Source organism: Barbus barbus (genome assembly GCF_936440315.1).
Source record: "Barbus barbus genome assembly, chromosome: 16".
Lineage (NCBI taxonomy): Eukaryota > Metazoa > Chordata > Actinopteri > Cypriniformes > Cyprinidae > Barbus > Barbus barbus.
Window position 1 is genome coordinate 26,827,620 of NC_136744.1, and position 20,338 is coordinate 26,847,957.

Here is a 20,338-nt window from a genome sequence, read left to right on the forward strand (position 1 = left end):
ACGTACTTCCTTGTTTTCTGCGATTCTGTGGGAAAATGATGCTAATTTATCTCGGCAAGCCTCCGCAGTCACTCGATCCACACGGAAAGAGTCAATGGAGGAACAAAGAGGAGATGAGAACAGAGCAAACAAACAGACAGCGCAGAAGCACAGCTGTCTGACGGACTTGTCAAGTCCTACTGTCCAGGAATGCCTGGATTGGTCTTTAGCATCGATTGATGGAGGCCAAGTGGGGCCTGGATGAGAGGTGAGGATCTATTTACGTCTTCAAGTGTCAAATACGTGGCATTACTGAGTGAAATGAAAGAGACAGCACAGAGAGAAGAGAGAAGCTAGCAACAGTTTTTTCAAAAAAATAACTGAGGAAACAGTTTTTCCCACTCTAGCTGGCAAGTGAAAAGTGAGAGTCGAGAACAGATTTGGCCAATATAAAATCCAAATTGACCCTATTTACTTATTCTGTTTACCCTATTCAATTATCTGAAACAGAAACAGTATTCAATGAGAAAAACTTTAGGAATTACATACCACAATGGAGGATTTGTGGGATCAGCCAAAAAAGAAAAGTCAAGTAAAATAAAATCTAAAAATAATATAAATAAAACGTAACAATAGCTAATTACCAAGGCAACATTTCTCATTTAAACTGATGTACTAAAAGAACTAAAAACTAATTTACAATTACAAAATATATATGATAAAAACAACTAAAAATGTCAAAAACGTGTAGAATATCAGAGACTGAATCAGACAAATTTAAGATGCGATCAGATCATTGAAACATGAGGAGCTGGAATTCCAGAGAGGCCCAAGGAAACAGGACGCTGTAAATCAGATTCCTAGCTCCAACTAGTCTGAAGCAAGCAAACTAACCAGCAAGCCTCTTTCACAGAACAGCTTACAACCTTGAGACAAAAGAACACTTATTGATAATTCCAATTCAGGAAGGAAACTGTCAAATTTGTCCGTTCTGATTAACTCCTGTATTTGCATTCATATGTCTGTGAGCATGTGTGTGTGTGTGTGTGTGTGTGTGTGTGTGTGTGCACCTGGTATTCATCACGTCCTGGGGACCAAATGTCCCCACAAGGATAGTAATACCAGTAAATCTTAATCTTGTGGGGACATTTTTTGGTCCCCATGAGGAAACAAGCTTATAAATCATACAGCATAAAGTTTTTTGAAAATCTAAAAATGCAGCATGTTTCCTGTGAGGGCTAAGTTTAGGTGTAGGGTTGGTGTAGGGCAATAGCACATACAGATTGTACAGTATAAAAACCATTACGCCTATGGAGAGTCCCCATAAAACATGGAAACCCAACATGTGTGTGTGTGCGCATGTGTCTGTCGTTGTGTCTAGGATTGGGGAAGGAAGCATACAACTGAAATAGCATCATAATAGATTGGTAACAGATATAAGTAGTGTAAAAAATAAATAAATAAAATAAAAATAAATAAATAAAGATGAATAATAATAGTAAAAATAAAGACAACAAATGTTATTAGCAACAATAATAACCATACTAATATTAATCATAATGATAATAATAATAATAATTTTAATAATAATAATTTCATCAAAACTGGGAGAGGGTGGAGGACAATGAAGAGGGCAAGTAAAAATAATAATATTAATAATATTAGTTGTGAATTATAGATTGATGTTTAATAATAAGGGGGGGGGGGGGGGGGGGGGGGGGGGGGGGGGGGGGGGGGGGGGGGCTCTCCCCAAACATCAGCCATCCCCGGCCACTACCTACATGCCACACTTATATATTTATTTATTTATGATCAGTGTTGGGGAAAGTTACTTTTAAAAGTAATGCATTACAATATTGCGTTACTCCCTAAAAAAGTAACTAATTACGTTACTTAGCTACTTTTTATGGAAAGTAATGCATTGCGTTACTTTTGCGTTACTTTTTAAATATGAGCAGGGCTTAATTGTTTTTAATACAATAAGTTCTAATTATAGCAAATGTAAAAGCCCTTTCACACCAAAAAGCTTAATGAATAAACCTCAGGCTGAAGGAAAAGTAAATTCACATCTGTAAAGTAGAACGCAGGACAAGAGGGTTCAACACTCTTCAGCAATAAAAAAACAATGAAGCACAATTGTTAGTTTATCTAAAGTCATTTTTTGCTTATTAGTATGGTTGAACTGGCTGATCAAAGGTCAGCAGCAAAGACATTGGTTAATAAAATGGAATTAGATATATTTGTGTTGTTTAACATATTTAAGTATTGTAGGTTTGTGCCATATTCTGAGTTTGCATTTCACTGTTTTAATTAATTTTGATGAATACTAAATCTGTTTTTTGCGAGTGGGATGAATTAATGCACATTCACATTTAGTCTAGAACTACAGTAACATGTTCACACAGTGCACTGTCAGTCAATAAATGGGAAAAAAGTAACTCAGATATTTTCTTGTAAATTAAAAAGTAATGTGTTACTTTACTAGTTACTTGAAAAAAGTAATATTATTACGTAACTCGCGTTACTTGTAATGCGTTACCCCCAACACTGTTTATGATTTAATTATGTTTTTAATGTGTAGATGTGTATATGTCTCAGCTCCGTGTGATGCATTAAAACAGTGAGACGTATGGTGCAGCCTAGGCCAGAGACCTAGACTTACCCTGTGTGTGTGTGTGTGTGTGTGTGTGTGTGTATATGTGTGTGTATATATATACACACATATATATATATATATATATATATATATACACATATACATATACACATACACATATACATATATATATATATATATATGTGTGTGTGTATTTATTTATTTATTTAACTGGATAGATTTTCCATTGAGATAATCAATTAATAGGTTTTCCCAGGATGCAATATGTATGGATTTTCTTGATTTCCAGTTCATGAGGATAGTTTTCTTGGCGACAGCTAGCGCTACCAGGAGTAACTGACTGTTTGTATTGTCTAAATTGATTATAGATATATCGCCTAGTAAACAAACTGATGGAGAATTTGGGATTTCCATCCTCTTAAACTCATCCTTTCCTCAATTTCTCTCTTTCTGCAACGTGTGAATGTGTGAATGCTTGTGTTCATGTGTTAGATTAGTTTATGTCTTAGGTTTATATAAATAAAATCTTATTTATATTGAAAAGAGAAGTATCTTGTGTTTTGTGCTCACAAGTTAATGTCTTAATCTGCCGATCTTGTTACTGTGCTATTTAATAGTTTTTTCACTATATTTTGGATTTTAATATCCAGTGCAGAGTTGATGTTATATGGATTGTTCAATGAATCGCTGCCACCTCAGTGATCAGCCGTGACACAGTGAGTCTGTTCAAATTCCCTATAAAATCATAAATGATTCCCTTTGAGCGAAATTAAAATGTTTGCTTTAAATTACATAGTACGTTATTACATTACAAACGCGCAAAAATTACTATAAATAAAATCAAATAAAAACAAAAAATACATAAAATGAATTTATAAAAATAAAAACTGATTGAAAATAATACTAAATATAATAGTAATAATAGTAGTGATAATGCTAAAATAAGACTGTGGAGAAATAAGACTGAAAATATAAAATAAGAAAAGAAACAAGTTTATTTTGATGTCATGCTGACTTGTTCCTACTCTTACTGTCATGATTCATCAGTTCATATTGCTCTAATGTTTTCCTAATCTTCACCAAAATGTAATAATGTTGTCCACCTATGCAACAACTTTTTTTCTGCTGTAATCCACAAGGGTGAGGCCAAACAATATTAATAAATAATAACACAGCCTATATTTCCTAATCCAATCAAATCCCAAAGGACAAAAAAACAGCCCTGTCCTACATTGTTTGCCACTGAATATTCAGTTTCACCTGGAAATTTGTCCCATTACAAAAGTCAAATGCAATTTCTAGTTGTCTTTAAGCAGCAGTGGTAGAAAGAATGGGGGTAAAATAATCTGACAGGACCAGGACCAATGAGCCCAGACTTAAGTGTGTCCCATTTACCTGTGAACTCCTGTGAATTATCTGTCTTCATTTCCATCCCCATTGCATGCGGTGTTCATCTTTTTCTGCCCTTCTCTCTCAGTTTTCTTTACTGTATAAATCTCGTCTTTTTCAGCCCTGCTCTTCAAGCTCTTTCAATTTGTCATTTTCTCTCTCCAGCATCTTTTCTCCTCTGTGATGAGCAGTAAAACATCTCCTGGTCTTTGCAGCTGTTGTGCTGAGAGCTCAGCTCAGAAGAAACGCAGGTCCAGAGAAGAGCGGTAGAGCACGACTCAGCGCTTCCTCAATCACCCCCCCCCCCCCCCACCCCCCACACCCCAGACCCTCTAACCACACACACACACACACACACACACACACATACACATACAGACATAGCACACTTGCCAACTAGGACTGCACAAAATAGCTAAAAACAAATCTAAAACGATCAATGCAATTACTCTAATTAGATTAAAAAGAATACAGCACTTCAACTGAAGTGCCACTGTATTAGATTCAAAATGTTCAAACCTCAAAATACAGTAAAAATCTGATTAAAATATTGTTTTTCACAACAAAAGGAATAATGGTAACACTTTACAATAAGGTCCCATTAGTTAACATTACTTAATACAGTATATTAACTGATATATAATAACAATTAGCAATAAACTGTTACAGTATTTATTAATCTTTGTTCATGTTAGTTAATAAAATACAGCTGTCCATATTAGCTCAGGTCCATTAAATAATATTAATAGATTTTTTTTTCTTTTTTATAATGTATTAGTAATTGATAAAATTAACATTAATTAAGAGTAATAAACTCTTTTGTAGTTAACTAATGTTACCAAATGGAAACTTATAACAGAAAGTGTTAACATAAAAATATATATTTTCTTTTATATATGACAAATGTGACATTGAAACTACACTAAGTTATCAATGAATCAGAGGTTTGAATTGATTCACAGAACTGAATCAAATGAATCCGCTCTAAAGGTTTGAACAGCTGCTTGTGATGCAAACAAATCACTGAATCAGTTTTAAATCGATTCATTGAAATGGACAGTTTGAACTGATTCAATGAACTGAATCAATTCTTAAAAACTAAATTTTTTTCTACTCGAGAGCCGTTATTAAAATGTTTTCCTTAACGCTTTTATACTTGCCAATCACAAGACAGGAAACACTGCAAAACACATTTGCATACAAACTCTCATGCACACACCTGGAAGGGTCCGCTCGGATAGATCTCAGCATCTGCCTTCCTCCATTCGGGCCCCTGGTGTCCGGAGAGAGTCCAGATGGCAGAATCCACAGTGGCGATGCTCTTCACCCTCATCAGAACATTGAGTGTACCTGCAGACACACAGACACACAATCAGTTGTTGTTTTTTTTTGCAGAATGCACTGGCATGATTTGAAATATGAAATTAAATCAAGTAAAGTGCTGTAAAATGTTTTTTTTTTTTTTTAAGTTGTATATATAAAACATTTTATAGATTATTGGGGCATGTTTTTCAAGTAAATGCTATTTCCTCCTACTTTCAAATTCTATATTCAATTCAGTGTGTTACTTGCTATTTCTTTGTAAATATTTATGAAATTTACAAGCAATTTCTGAGTATAAAAGTAAATCCCGCATCAAAGTTTTTTCAGTGTACTGTAAAATACGTGATTGCATGATTTATTTGGAATGTACTAAAAAAAAGGTAATTGGTTATAAAGTTTAAAGTTTGTTACATGTCAAATATTACTACTTAAAATGAGTATTTAAACATTCTGCTGCTGAAAGGGCTATTTTCATTTGTTCATTTGTCCATTGTTTAACCTGCACACTCCTCTACTATACACCACAGGAATAATTTTATAATAATTTTGTTTAACATTCATAAAATTACAAAATGTTAATCAGATCATTAAAAGTGCAGCTCTGCTAAAACTGCTTGTCTGAAAATCAAGATGTGAGTGTGACATCATGATAAATTGATCTATATTCATCAGATGGTCTGTGGGTTTGTCGTCTGAGACTGGCATGCGATAGATCAGCTCCAGAAACAAAGCTCTCAGTAGACAACAAAACAGAGGCATCTTACACACACACACTATGATTATGTGAGGTTTAGAGCGCTTATTATGAACGTCAGCATTGAAATCTGTCACAGACACTGAGCACAAACGCACACACACACACACACTCAGATGATAGAAGGCAGTGAGGCCAAGTGGCACCTTTATGACTCATGCATTAAATTATTACTCTGACTTTGTGCTTAAGGGAAACCAATATATAATTCAGTTGCACTTTGTAACAGAGAGAGAGAGAGAACAAACTTTTGTAGTTCCTCAAATGAAGCATTGGCTCTGAACAATAACAAACACACACACACATACATACATATATATATATTCACTAATGTTTCAAAACTTTCACCGCAGAGTCTACACGCTGCTCATCACATGCACACATGTCGATGAGTCCAGCCAACAAACCAGGCTTCAGATCTTTACTTATTCAGGACCAGCAGATATAAATGAATAACACAGCAGCACACAGCAACATTAAAAAAGCAAACAGATGGTACTGTGACCAAAAGTGGCTCGCTCGAAGAACAAAACACATCCTAATGAACGCAGCTAAAGCTGTCTGAACAATATCAACAGATACCGACCACCAATACATCAATCCAGACACAGCTACATAAATAACTCCAGTATAGAGCCTTACACAGCTAATTCAAGCTGGCGGTTATTAAGCCTCTTATTAAGAAACCACAACTAGATTCTAATGAACTGGCAAATTACAGACCCATTTCAAATCTTCCGTTTATGTCTAAAATTTGAGAAAAAGTTGTGTCTGCTCAATTGTGTTCCTACTTGCAAAAAAATGATCTCTATGAAGAATTTCAGTCAGGTTTCAGGCCTCAATGTAGTACAGAAACTGCACTTGTTAAAATTACAAATGACTTGCTTCTTGCTTCAGACCAAGGCTACATCTCATTGCTAGTATTACTTGATCTTAGTGCTGCGTTCGACACTATTGACCATGATACACTCATAGATTGATTACAAAACTATACTGGTATTCAAGGGCAGGCTTTAAGATGGTTTAGATCCTACCTGTCAGATCGCTACCACTTTGTTCATTTAAATGGGGAGTCATCTCAATTATCACCAGTAAAGTATGGAGTACCACAAGGATCTGTCCTAGGTCCTCTGCTATTTTCAATTTACATGTTGCCCCTTGGTAATATTATTAGAAAATACGGGATTAGTTTTCATTGTTATTCTGATGATACTCAACTATATATCTCAACAAGACCAGATGAAACTTCTCAACTAAGCTAATAGATTGTGTAAAAAATGTAAAAGATTGGATGACCAATAATTTCCTCCTATTAAATTCAGATAAGACAGAGATATTACTTATTGGACCAAAAAAAAAACAGTACACAGAATCTCTTGGATTACAATTTGCAACTAGACGGATGCACTGTTACGTCCTCAAAGTCAATAATCTGGGTGTTATATTAGACAGCAACTTGTCCTTTGAAAATCATATTTCCCATGTTACAAAAACAGCATTCTTCCATCTTAGAAACATTGCCAAGCTTCGAAGCATGCTACCTGTTTCTGATGCAGAAAAGCTAGTTCATGCATTCATGACCTCTAGACTGGACTATTGTAATGCACTGCTAGCTGGTTGTCCTGCATCTTCAATAAACAAGCTACAGATAGTCCAAAATGCAGCGGCTAGAGTTCTTACCAGGTCAAGAAAATATGATCATATTACCCCAATTTTACAGTCTCTGCACTGGCTACCTATGAAGTTCAATACTATCATTTACAAAATAGTATTACTTGCCTATAAGGCCCTAAATGGTTTAGCTCCTGCGTACCTAACTTGTCTTCTACCACGCTACAATCCAACCCGCTCCCTAAGGTCGCAAAACTCTGGACTTTTGGTAGTACCTAGGATAGCAAAGTCTACTAAAGGAGGTAGAGCTTTTTCACATTTGGCTCCCAAACTCTGGAATAGCCTTCCTGATAACGTTCGGGGTTCAGACACACTCTGTTTAAATCTAGATTAAAGACATCTCTTTAGCCAAGCATTCACATAATGCATTTTATAATCTTGTACTGCAGTTATATCTGATCAAATGTACATTATTATTATTCTTTAGCTTGGGTTGAACAAATCATTTTTGCTTAGATGGAACAGAAGCTACGCTAATTATGTCTCTATTTGTTTCTGTCACTGGATTAACATCCCATGGTAACTAGGAATTACAGAAGCTTCAGTCTGGATCCAACACTTATATGATCTGAGATGACCGAACACCTGAGAAAAGATGATGCCAACCCCTCAGAGGATGCCAACGCTCAGACAACATACAGAATTACCTATTTTTGCCATAAGTTAAATATATTAAGGTTCTGCAATATATACATATATTGTGGAAACTTAATTTCCTGTAGAGCTGCTTTGCAACGATTTGTATCGTAAAAAGTGCTATACAAATAAACTTGAAACTAAACTTGAATTCTTATTTTAAGCTGATGTTGCTTTCTATATGAACTTTCTCCTATCGCATACATTTGTAGCATTGTAAGACACTGGCATTTTCAACATTTGAATGTCCAGATGTGTCACTGACTCAACCAATGGAGTGAATTTTGTATGGGATCACCTGTTTGACCAAATAATGGCACCCAAAAATGAAAACTATATGCATTACCATAGAAAGAAGTCTCTTATGCTCTCCATGGCTGAATTTATTTGATCAAAAAATGCAGTCAAATATTGTGAAATCATATTACAATTTAAATGATCTGGTTTCTATTCCAATGTATTGTAAAATGTAATTTATTCCTGTGATGCCAAGCTGATTTTTTGCACTCATTACTCCAGTCTTCAGTGTCACATGACCCTTTAGAAATTATTCTAATATGCTGATTTGCTGCACGAGAAACATTTCTAAGCATTGTTAATGTTGAAAGCAGTTGTTAAGGATGGCATTTACTTAAAATAGATCTTGAACAAACTTTTAAACAGTAGTGTATTGGTATATCACTTTTTACAATCCATATAGTTTATAGTAATTTTACAGGAATGAATACATCAATGTCATTAATGTTCCTATTTACAGTCAGCAAAAAAGTTTATCCAAAGAAACGTCCAAATGATGAACGTCTTACTTTCTTGAATGGACGAGACCTATTAAGAACATCTTGTAACAATGTCAAAAGTTTCATTGTTACCTTTTGACTTTAGCTTATGAGCCTTTAGCTCAAACGCTCTTTTTGGTAGCAATATGAATGGTTAATTTTGAGCTAGAAAGCCATTTGCATTGTACAAGTTCAGATATCCGAACACTGATATCCGAACTTCTGAAAAGTAGCATGGTATAACACTGTTTTTGACACCATCTGAAGTAATCATTCAGCACCACAGTATACTGTCCTACGTATGCCATTACTACACATCACTGCATGCTGTACCACAACAATTTTCGTTGGTGTTTTTTAAAAGGGAAAGTCACTCTAATAGAGTCAGCATGTGTCATTACTGTATAGATATTACAGTAATCAAAGCGATTTGAGGAAAATCAGGAGCCTTTAACAGGAACGGCGTGTTGTATCAGAACCCTGTTATTAGCTCGCTGCCCAGACTGAAAGCGTTTGCCACGTTTCAGTGACACCGATCACGCTTAAGAGCTGCTCGCTGTCTGATAAACAAACACAAATTGTGTGCTGGTGCATCTTTAAGGTGATTGCACACACTCGACTCGTCAACCGTTGTGAGCAATGAGCCAGGCACTTAAAAATCACCCTTATGTGAAGACTTTTGAAAATAACAGCTAACCAACCCCTAGAGAAACAATCAGTTTATGTAAATTATCATTAAACAAAACTAAACATTTACAATAATAAAAATGATATATATAGTTATTAATTAACACTATTAAAATATTTACATTAACTGAAATAACATGTTTTACAAAAAAAACTTTAAACCTATTAAAAACAGTTGATAACATAACAATCTTTAAGTTATACTTGCAGTAAATATTTCACAGTTGCAATATTTTAAATATTTAAGTTATACTTTCATTTAACATTTCAGCTAGTTGCCAATGCAACATTTCTAATTCATTTAGTTTAAGTAAAAATGTGTTTTGTCATTAACTAAAATTATTTTAAAATATTTATTTAAATTTTTTTATTTTTAAATCTTTAAGTTATACGTTCACTAAATACTGCAGCTACTTGCCAATATAGTTTCTGTTTATTAAAAAACAACAACATAACTAATAAAACTGACAAAAACACAACAAAATTATTAAAATCTACATTAAAATGAAAACAGAAAATATAAAAACTAATTTACATTAATTAATAATAATATTATAATACTATATTAATCATACTGAAATAGTGCTTGAAAGCAAGTAGCTGTAAATGATCCCTTACATATTTGACAGAAGGCCATGATTAACCAATCAGAGTCAAGTATTCCTGAGAGCTGAAAGACAATGAATACATGCAACAATTAGTCAGAACAAACAAGCCATTCATTCTTGTACCATATAAAGTGCATGCATCACTAAACAAGGACAACGACTGCCGAAACACCTTGTGAAGAGCCTGTCATCCGCTAACAGCAGCAGGGTCACACTCTGATGCTGTAATGAGTGAAGGATCTAATGGACTGACTGCTGCTGTGATTGACTTCTGCTCTAATGGATCCACTGGCTGCTGAACCCCTTTGTAATGAACTTCAAGCCTAATAAACTTGCGGTCTAATAGAACATGCTATTGTGTTGCTCTTGATGAAAAATCGAACAGACTATTGCGATTGTAGAGGGTGATCGCCTAGTCTTTACAGTGTCTAGAGGAAGGTGAATGACACGAAAGAGACAGCATCAAATCGAAATGGACAATTTAACTGACACATTTTTAGGGCTGCATGTTAATCTAACATATTGTTCATTAGCCTAATAGAATTTTGTTTACCGTTATTATTATTATGATACAATGACTAAAAATTTATTAAAACAAAAATACAACATATAAGACAAGAATACAAAGCGGAAATTATTATTATTAATAATAATAATAATAAATAGCTTATTAAAAACAATGACTAAAAATACTTCACCTGCTTTTAAAAATGTGAATGCATTTTACATAATTGCATTTGAGGACCTCAAACCTAAAAACACAGTGAAAACACAGCTGTAAGATGCATGAAGGATTTAATTTAAAAGAGAGACAAATTGCATGACACAGAAATTCTGATGCTAATTAAAATCAAATAAAAACAGCACCCAGAAACCTAATGATCAACCCGTCAAAAATAACACGAATACATGCCTCCTCACTCTAATCATATAAACCCATCCAGAAATATAGAAAGCGCATGTCTCTGACTCTCTACTAGTAAAGATTTATTGATCCAGTGAAGTAATGCAAAGCTCTTCTGTAGGACCATCAAATAGAGACAAAACTCCAGATAACTGAATATACTCACACACACACACAGATGTTAAACACAACATGCTGTGATAAAATCTGTGGTGTTGTCTGCACTTATTCACATATCTTCTAAGGAAGACTGGAAAGTCTGCAAATAGCGCAAGGTCAATGTGCTGATGTAGCTCTGTTGAATGCAGTGCTAGTGTGGCATAACCAACGCAGAGCTAATCTCTTCAATTGCTAATTGGGATGTAATCAAATCTAATGCAAGCACAGTGGCGCAAATAAAAGTCTAAACTCTCATTCTGCTAATGAGGTTGTAATTTATGGCCAGCGTAGAGTGGCTAACGCAGTCCTACACATTAAAATTGCTAACAGGGACGTCTGTCTCTCAGTAGGGCGTCTCATGTAATGAGAGTCGAGCCAGCTGTGCCTCCCTCTCAGTTTAGCATCTGTGCCCACAGTGCCGCCCACATGCCAATGCACAGACTAATGATTAGCTGATTAGTGTACACAGGCCGTAATCAGCAGAAATCACACCAACATTCAGCCTATAGCAGATCACTGCCACCAGCCATGTGTAGGAAAGATAAAAACTCTTTAAACCAGCCAAAGATCATCCAGTCTGGTCAAGCTGGTTAAGCTAGTCTTTTCTGATGTTTTAGGGGGTTTTGGTGATACCAGACCAGCAGACCACCTTACGTAGTCCTGATGTAAATAAAAGCAGATGCAAAAATAACAAACATCACACTTTGTGTTAGCATGTTGCTAAGCTAATGATAGAATACTCTAACAAGCATAAAATACATATCCACATGAACACTGGATAAAATATTAACTTTAATCATATTAAATTGCTTTATTGAATTTTTGCTTCCGAATGATTATTTTTTATTTATCATTTATTATAATTGAATTGAATTGATCTGAATAATTTATCCTCCGTAACAGCCGCTTTCAAGATGAAACTGCATGATGTTGTGAATTATTTTACACACACACACACACATAAAACATTTGAAAGAATCAAACATTATTTTCTTAAACATTAATTAAAATGAAGCTGAAATATTAAAATTAAACATTAGATTAGAAAGAAAGAAAGAAAGAAAGAAAGAAAGAAAGAAAGAAAGAAAGAAAGAAAGAAAGAAAGAATTTTTAATTTTGCTGAAATGAAATAAGTTTAAATTGAAATATTTCAATTATATAAATTAAAACAAATAAACAAACATGCTTACATAAGTTTTAAACCCCCAAAATGAATAAAAAAAATACTAACACTGAAACTGAAAATATAAAAAATTAAAGCTAATTTAAAATAAAATTTTATAAATATTATAAATAATATTAAAATTGCTTTATGACACAGATGCTATTTTTTTGTTTACTACTGCAAGTTGCTTTGAAGTGATCTGTATTGTATAAAGCTCTATATAAAATAAGCCTGACTTGACTTTGATGAGCATTTCGCTCATCTCACCCAGTATTTCAGATGGATATTGTTTAAATGAGCTCTTAACGGTGCATTATGGGATTGACATTTACATGCAATGCTCTATAAAGCAGTGTTCACATTGATTCTCTGCCTTAAAATACTCCAAAAGTGTCCAGCTCACTACGTTTTGGAACACAGTTCATCTCATCTGATTACTATGATGCCACCCAACTTTAGCACACTGACACGAAAGGTCACAGGAAGTAGTTTATACTAGCACTACAATACTCTAATAGCAAATAGAAACACAGCTAAACTGCCTACTCTCGTTTTAAAGCAGACAGAGACAAATATGATGAGTTAGAGCGCTTTAGCAGACAGCTTGAGTATGAGGTTATGTGCATGTGCACCCTAGGGTGATTTTGATCATAATTAATGTGGTTCGCTTTTCAATTTTAATTTTCATTAAGGACCTGCTGTCCTCTCCGACTCCTAAATAGCAATGGAATTAATAAAACATGTCCTTTGAAATATACAGTGCAGGCCTGCAGCAGGGAATCCAAAATGCCTTCGGAAAGCCTTAACAGATTGAAGCGTGCTGTGTGTTCACCAGCCGCCCCCCACCGCGAGCCCAGACCGTGTCACGAGTGGCAACTGGCAAATAATTAGACGGCCTCGTCTCATTAGAACAGGAGACAGCGCACAGGTAAAGAGAACGAGGTGGAGTGAAAGCAAAGCAGACAGACAGCCAGAGAGAGCAACGAGCAGAAGAGGAGAAAGAGAGAAAGAAGCACAATTTATGAGCCGTTAATGGGCTGATAAAATTTGAAGAGAGAGTGCAGATAAAAAGCGAGGGGAAACAGGAAGTTCGGTTACTTTATTTGTCAAGCTAAAAAAATGAGAAAACAACAACAGCAGAAAAAAGTTTTGGTCTGCTGTCGAAACTTTGGTTGGAGAAGTTTTGTGTGATAAAGTCCTTACATTAATGAGCAATTAAAGTCTGCGTGTGCGAGCGTGTGCTAGAGTGTGCGATAACAGGTGGTTGCCAGATAGTCACAGATCTTTGAACCCCATCAGGAACACCCATAAATCACTGTGCACGATGCATTTTTAGAACAACGTTATTGACTGCGTTTATGAGTCATTAATGTCTTTGAGGTCCCATAAGAGAGCTTTTGTCAGATTTAGCCCATTTCTGGGGACATTTTTGTCCTCAAACTAGTAAATCCCTGCCACCCACACATATAAAGCATCCCGCATAAACAAACACATTTCACACGCAGGTTCTGCTGCCTAATTAGAACACACTATAGGTGCAGCTGTAAGGCTTTCATAGGTTTGCTTTTTAAAGGGATCAAAAAAAAAAAGAAGATACCTTAAAGACATAGTCCAGCCAAAAATGAAAATTCTGACATTGTTTACTCACAACTAATATGGCTTTCTTTCTTCTGTGGGACACAAAATTAGGTATTTGAAGAATGTTGGTAACTAAACGGTTTTGGTTCCCATTTACTTTATATGTATGGACAGAAAACACAATGGAAGTCAATGGGAACAAAAACTGTTTGGTTACCAATATTCCTCAAAATATCTTCTTTTGTGTCCATTAGAAAAAAGAAAGCCATACAGGTTTGGAACAACATGAGTGGGAGTACACAGTGACAGAATTGTCTTTTTATGGGTGAACTATCACTTTAAGATACCTACTTTTGGTCAAATCCTGAGTGGCCGTTCACACAGAACGTGTTCTTGCATTGAAAAGCAGCTAAACGCAGTGCAGAGGAATGGACCACAAGGTCTCAAGGCACATTTTTAAAAGATGAACTTGATTTAACCTGACATGAAGTGGCAACAGTCACAGATGCCCACTTAGCGCATGTGGCCATTAAACAACAATGAAAATGTTGCACAGACGGATGCAAGAGCATGCCCTGTGTGAAAGGCCCCTAAGGCAGCATCGCATGTTTCCTTAACATAAAAGACTATACCATAATGCATTGCGACAGTGTCACTCAACACTGAAAAGTATATACTGTACATTATCTATCCAAAGTTTGGAGTTGTTAAGATGAAAAAGTTTTTTTTTTTTTTTACAATTCAGTCAAAAATTGTAATGTTATGAAATATTACAATTTAAAACAACCTTTGGTAACACTTTATTTTAGGGTCTCTGAACTAGTTGCTTATTAGCATGCATATTACTAGAATATTACCCATTTATTAGTACTAATTAAGCACATATTGATATCTTATTCTACATCCCTAATCCTACCCAATACCTAAATTTAACAACTATCTTACTAACTATTAGGAATTAGCAAATTAGGAATTTATTGAGGGAAAAGTCATAGTTAATAGTGAATAAGTGTCCCCTATTCTAAAGTGTTACCCAAACTTTTTAATTGTATTATAATTTAATATGTATAGACCCTTCAGAAATGTAATATGCTGACTTAGAAAGTTTGAACATAATTTATTTACATCAATGATTTGAATCATTTGTAACATTTTAAAATGCCTTTACTGTCACTTTTGATGAATTGAATACATCCCCAATAAATAAAAGTATTATAACTTAAAAAAAATATTACTGACATCAAACTTTTGAATGGTAGTGTATAAATCTAATTACAAATTGACTATTGTATGCGATATTGTTGTGCTATGTACGTTCTCTTAGAATTACTAGTGTGGCACTGAATGATGTGCTTGATCAGCTTAAATGTGGCAGGACGAAACACACACACAAGACTGTTTGGAGTTGAGAGAATAGACAGATGTCACTTTGAAACAAAGCTTAATGTTTTAACAGTCACGATAAATAAGTAATGGATGTGTGGATGACATCACTTCTCTCTCTCTGACTGGCTGTGTCCTTCATTGTCTTTGACCTTCTAGTGAACACTACTCATAAAGCACGTACTTTCTCTGACAGATTCAGCTCAATGCTGCAGTAGAGGAGGACACTTTCAGAAAAACCAAACTCCAGTAAGAAGCATCACAAGCACCTATTTTTCAGGGAATCAACATCATCAAGCCTCCAACCTGTCATATAGAGACTACTTTCCACTATTCAATCAATTCTCAAGCACAACAGTAAAACATTTCCCTAATTAAAACAGATTTCAAACATTGACTTTAAGTCGAGAATTGAAATGTTTTTGTCTTTCTCAGAGTGTGAATTCAAACCAGGCTCACCAATATGTTTTCCGTTCATGTGATAGTAGAAGGACACACAGTAGGGGGTTCTGGTGGTCCCTGTTGGTCCACGGGCCGCCGTAACATTATACAATGGAGAGAGAAGACGAGCTCGATCCCCGGCCTGACGTGGCCGCGATGTCTCAATGTACATGTAGTAACCTTATAAAAGGTAAAGTATAAAACGAGTTACCACAAGGTTTTTCAAAGGGCAGAAGCTTTCACAAAATACATAATAATAATACATTCAGAAAAATAAAAAATCTGCTTTTGCAAAATTGGTCAGACAGTCATATTTTCTGTTTAAGAAATAAACGTAGATGTGGTTTTACAAATGTGCGTTTGCTGTACACAATTTCAAGAATACAGGAGCATCTTTGTGTGGAGTTTCTTTACTGGCAAAATTCTCTATAAAAGGTACTTTGGGATGATTTTGGAGTTTCTCTTCAGATTCAAATAGTGGGCAGAAAAAAGTTTGGTGTGCAATTTTACCTTCTTTGGTCCCACTCCTGTCTGTATCCGGCCCTGTATTAACCGACCGTTTGGGGTTCTGTGTGAGATGGTTCTGTCTGGTCCAGTCAAACACATCACTGCGGTCTTGAGTGAACCCACATATCCTAATATCCTCAAACCCACACACGTGATCTACACACAAAAACATGAGCGGGAATCAAGATCCACCTTCAGTTCATGAATGCAAGAAATTGTTACATAAGCGATAATGTACATCCAGATGGTTGTTCTCACAGAATAAAGGTCATTGCACACGGAGTCCAAACTTTTTGCATGCGTTTTTCCGTTTTATCGTATTCCTCATCCTTTCCTATCAAAACGCATTCTATGAATGCGAAACCGCAGAAAATCGATCCTGATCCGGATTTTTTTATGACGGAAGAAAGTTTCGGAGGCAGTGTGTAAATGTGATTGACACAACGTGAGGTCGTATTTATTTTTTAACGTGCAAAAATTTCGGACTCAGTGTGCAATGACCTGATAGAGCGATCAGGACCCTGCTTATTGCACAGCTACTACCAAATAAGTAAATAATTAGACAGAAAATATTGAGTTGAAATATTTTATTAGCACTATAAATGCAAAGCTTCTGCAAAGAACAACAGTTACACAGCTTTTCACCACATAAAGGCCCCAATATACTTCAAACAAAGTTCGTTTTCGTTCTTCGTTTGGGGGCAAAAAGAAGTTCGAAAAGACTGAGCGACGGTAGACTGTTTTTGAACATTCGCTCACGCGTCTAGCCTAAACACAACAACGATGCAATGATGCTGTATCTAAGTCTTTTATGAAACTGGATAAATTATAAAAGTTTTTATATTTGATATTTTATATATGATAACGGTTGCGTCTGAATGAAACGAGAGAACGCAGCGGTGTGATATGAGAGACGTGAAAGAAGCGCAGGCCTCTAACATCAGTTGAACGGTGTGTTATTTGCCATTGCTAAAGACGACGGTTGTTATTGGGGAGTAACATACCTGACCAATCAGAATCAAGTATTCCAGAGAGTCGTGTAATAAATAATGAAAATATGTTAAAGCGTAATTTATTGGCATTGCTGAAAGGTGCGCTATAGCAGTAAAAGGGTGTCAGGTGAGCACCAAACGAACTGCATACTTACTGTGATTTCCCCTCCTAACTATCCTCTTATTCTTTCACTGTTATTCACCATGTGCATTTTTTTGTTTACTCTCTCTTTTCTGAAACATAAGCTTTTAAGCAGCTAACTCTATAAATCAGAGGCTATGTTCCTTTACCCTTGAATTGTATAATGATATAATAATATTTCCCTCAATCGTATAACATTGTAGGGTAAATTTTTCAAAATTGAGATTTATACATCATCTGAAAGCTGAATAAATAAGGTTTCCGTTGATGAATGGTTTGTTGGGATAGAACAATATTTGGTCAAGATACAACTATTTGAATATCTGGAATCTGAGGGTGCAAAAAAAAATCTAAATATAAAAAAAATGCCTTTAAAGCTGTCCAAAAGAATTTCTTAGCAATGCATATTACTAATCAAAAAATACATTTTAATATAAGTTAATATATTTAGTATATTGATCTTTACTTAATGGCTTAATGATTTTTGGCATAAAAGAAAAACCCATACAATGTATTTTTGGCTATTGCTACAAATATACCCCAGCGACTTAAGACTGGTTTTGTGGTCCAGGGTCACATATATGAGTTTTCCACATGTAGTGTCTTTTTATTTAATTTTTTCATTGATATGTTTATTATTGAAATGTTGTTGTTATATGCATGTGTTAATTTTATTTATTTCTTTATTTTCTTAAATATGTGGGTAGATAGTATTTATAGAGTTGTAACTTTTTAGTTTTAGTTACTTTTTCTTATTTGTAAGTCGCTTTGGACAAAAGCGTCTGCTAAATGACAAAAGTAAGTAAAAGTAAATAAGTAGTGTGACCTTAAGCACTCTATGATATTTTACCAAAAGTAATATTTCTTTAAATTGTATAACACTGCATAAGAAGCACAGTTTATAAGTGTGTCTACTTGCAATAAACTTTAAAGACTCTGAGAAAGTAGTCTCTGTTCTTCCCGTGATCACCAGCAGGGCTTATTTGAATGGCAACAGGAGGAAATTGATCTCATTTTGGTCAAATATTGTCCAGTAAGTTGCATTGAAAATGGAAAATCTTAAAGGAACGTGTGGCTGACATTTCTGGCACAGTAGCGCAAGAATGCAGAAAGCATGGCTAAGCATCCACACCTTACTTGCGTAAAGTATGTTTCTGGCCTAATACTGATGAGCAGATCTGAGGAGAAGGTCTGCAGGGTTTCTCAGGCGTGTTTAATGGAAGGAGGCGTCTCGACAGGTTCCTCTGGAGTACTGGAGTACTCTCAGCATATTGCAGTGTTCACAGCGATTACCCTCATTTAACAAACACAGAATACTGTAGTTAGTCACCCATAACGTCTCCATTCACACTCTAAATGGCTGATTAACTAATTTTCCAAGTGTGAGAGGAGACAGAGCGACTGAATGGAGAAGAATGCACGATTTCCGAGTTGTGGTTTGAAATCACCATTTTCTTCCCTCTGCATGCATTCGGCTCTTTAATTTACTCTGCTGATCTCCAGTCTGTTTTAATTTATGTTTGTTTTTTTTCCCTTTGTACCTCTTTGGCAAAGCTCTGCGCTGACACTGCCAGGAGAACTGTATTGAATTTAATTGGGAAGAACTGAAAGGCAGGGCAAGCGTGAGATGGGAGGACGGTTCATAGTAGAGAGAAAGACAACATGAACAAAACCAACACCGAAAAAAACAAATTACAGGATTGTCTCACCTGAAGGTCTTGGGTAAGTGTAGGCTGCAAGAGAAAAGAAATGAGAAAAAAAAATAAACAGTGACTGCAGGGCCTTCTTATGGATCAATTAACACAACAAATGAGATCAATGTATAGAAACACATCAAACAAGGCTGGGAGATAGAAGTGCAAAATTATACAGAGACAACTTTAAATATTTATCTAACAATTCCATAATTCCATAATTTTGAACAGTTATTTTAAAACTAAATAAATTAACCAAAAATGTTCCAAATGAGAACAAGGTTCAATGCAAGTAATAAAATGCATAAGAGAGAGAGAGAGAGAGAGAGAGAGAAAGAGAAAGAGAGAAAGAGATTAAAAAAGAAAAAATGCATACTCTATACCGTTTTCACTTATTGAACACACAAAAAATATTTTCCATTTTATAAAACAACATAACTACATGTACTGTTGTACTAAATTGCATAATGAATAATAAAGCAATAAATAATATTTACCTACATATATTTTACAAAATATTTTAAAATAAAAGAATAAAATAATTAATAAAAACATTTAACATTTTTATTAAAAAATACAAATAAATAGCATTTATTTACATATACAGTATCTTCCCAAATATTTTAATGAACAATAAAATTAATTAATGAATTATTTCATTAATAATAATAATAATAATAGAAGTAAATAAAATTTATTTACATATATTTTACCAAACACTTTAATGTAAATAAACTATTTATACATATACATAAAATAAAATTATTATAATTAATAAATAAAATGCGGCCAATGAAATTAGAAGGCTGGCACAAACTTGAAGGGTTTCATGTCTTCCAGTAGGACATTTATTCTTGAGGTTGGCCATTTTTTCGAGGTTGGTCTGGTTAGAGTAATGCTGAGATTGAAAGACTTTCCAATGGGATTAGATTC

At 34.8% G+C, this 20,338-nt stretch overlaps 1 protein-coding gene across 1 annotated transcript in view; it reads right to left on the minus strand.

Annotated features, from left to right (window-relative positions):
- Window positions 1–20,338, minus strand: part of LOC306882662 (MAM domain-containing glycosylphosphatidylinositol anchor protein 1-like) — a 207,716-nt gene that overhangs the window by 20,493 nt on the left and 166,885 nt on the right. The window contains exons 13-16 of the mRNA XM_079437469.1: window positions 19,421–19,444; window positions 16,581–16,733; window positions 16,089–16,250; window positions 5,205–5,335 (exon numbers count right to left, since the gene is read on the minus strand). Of these exons, the coding sequence (XP_079293595.1) occupies window positions 5,205–5,335; window positions 16,089–16,250; window positions 16,581–16,733; window positions 19,421–19,444 (470 nt within the window). The remainder of the gene's footprint in view (window positions 1–5,204; window positions 5,336–16,088; window positions 16,251–16,580; window positions 16,734–19,420; window positions 19,445–20,338) is intronic.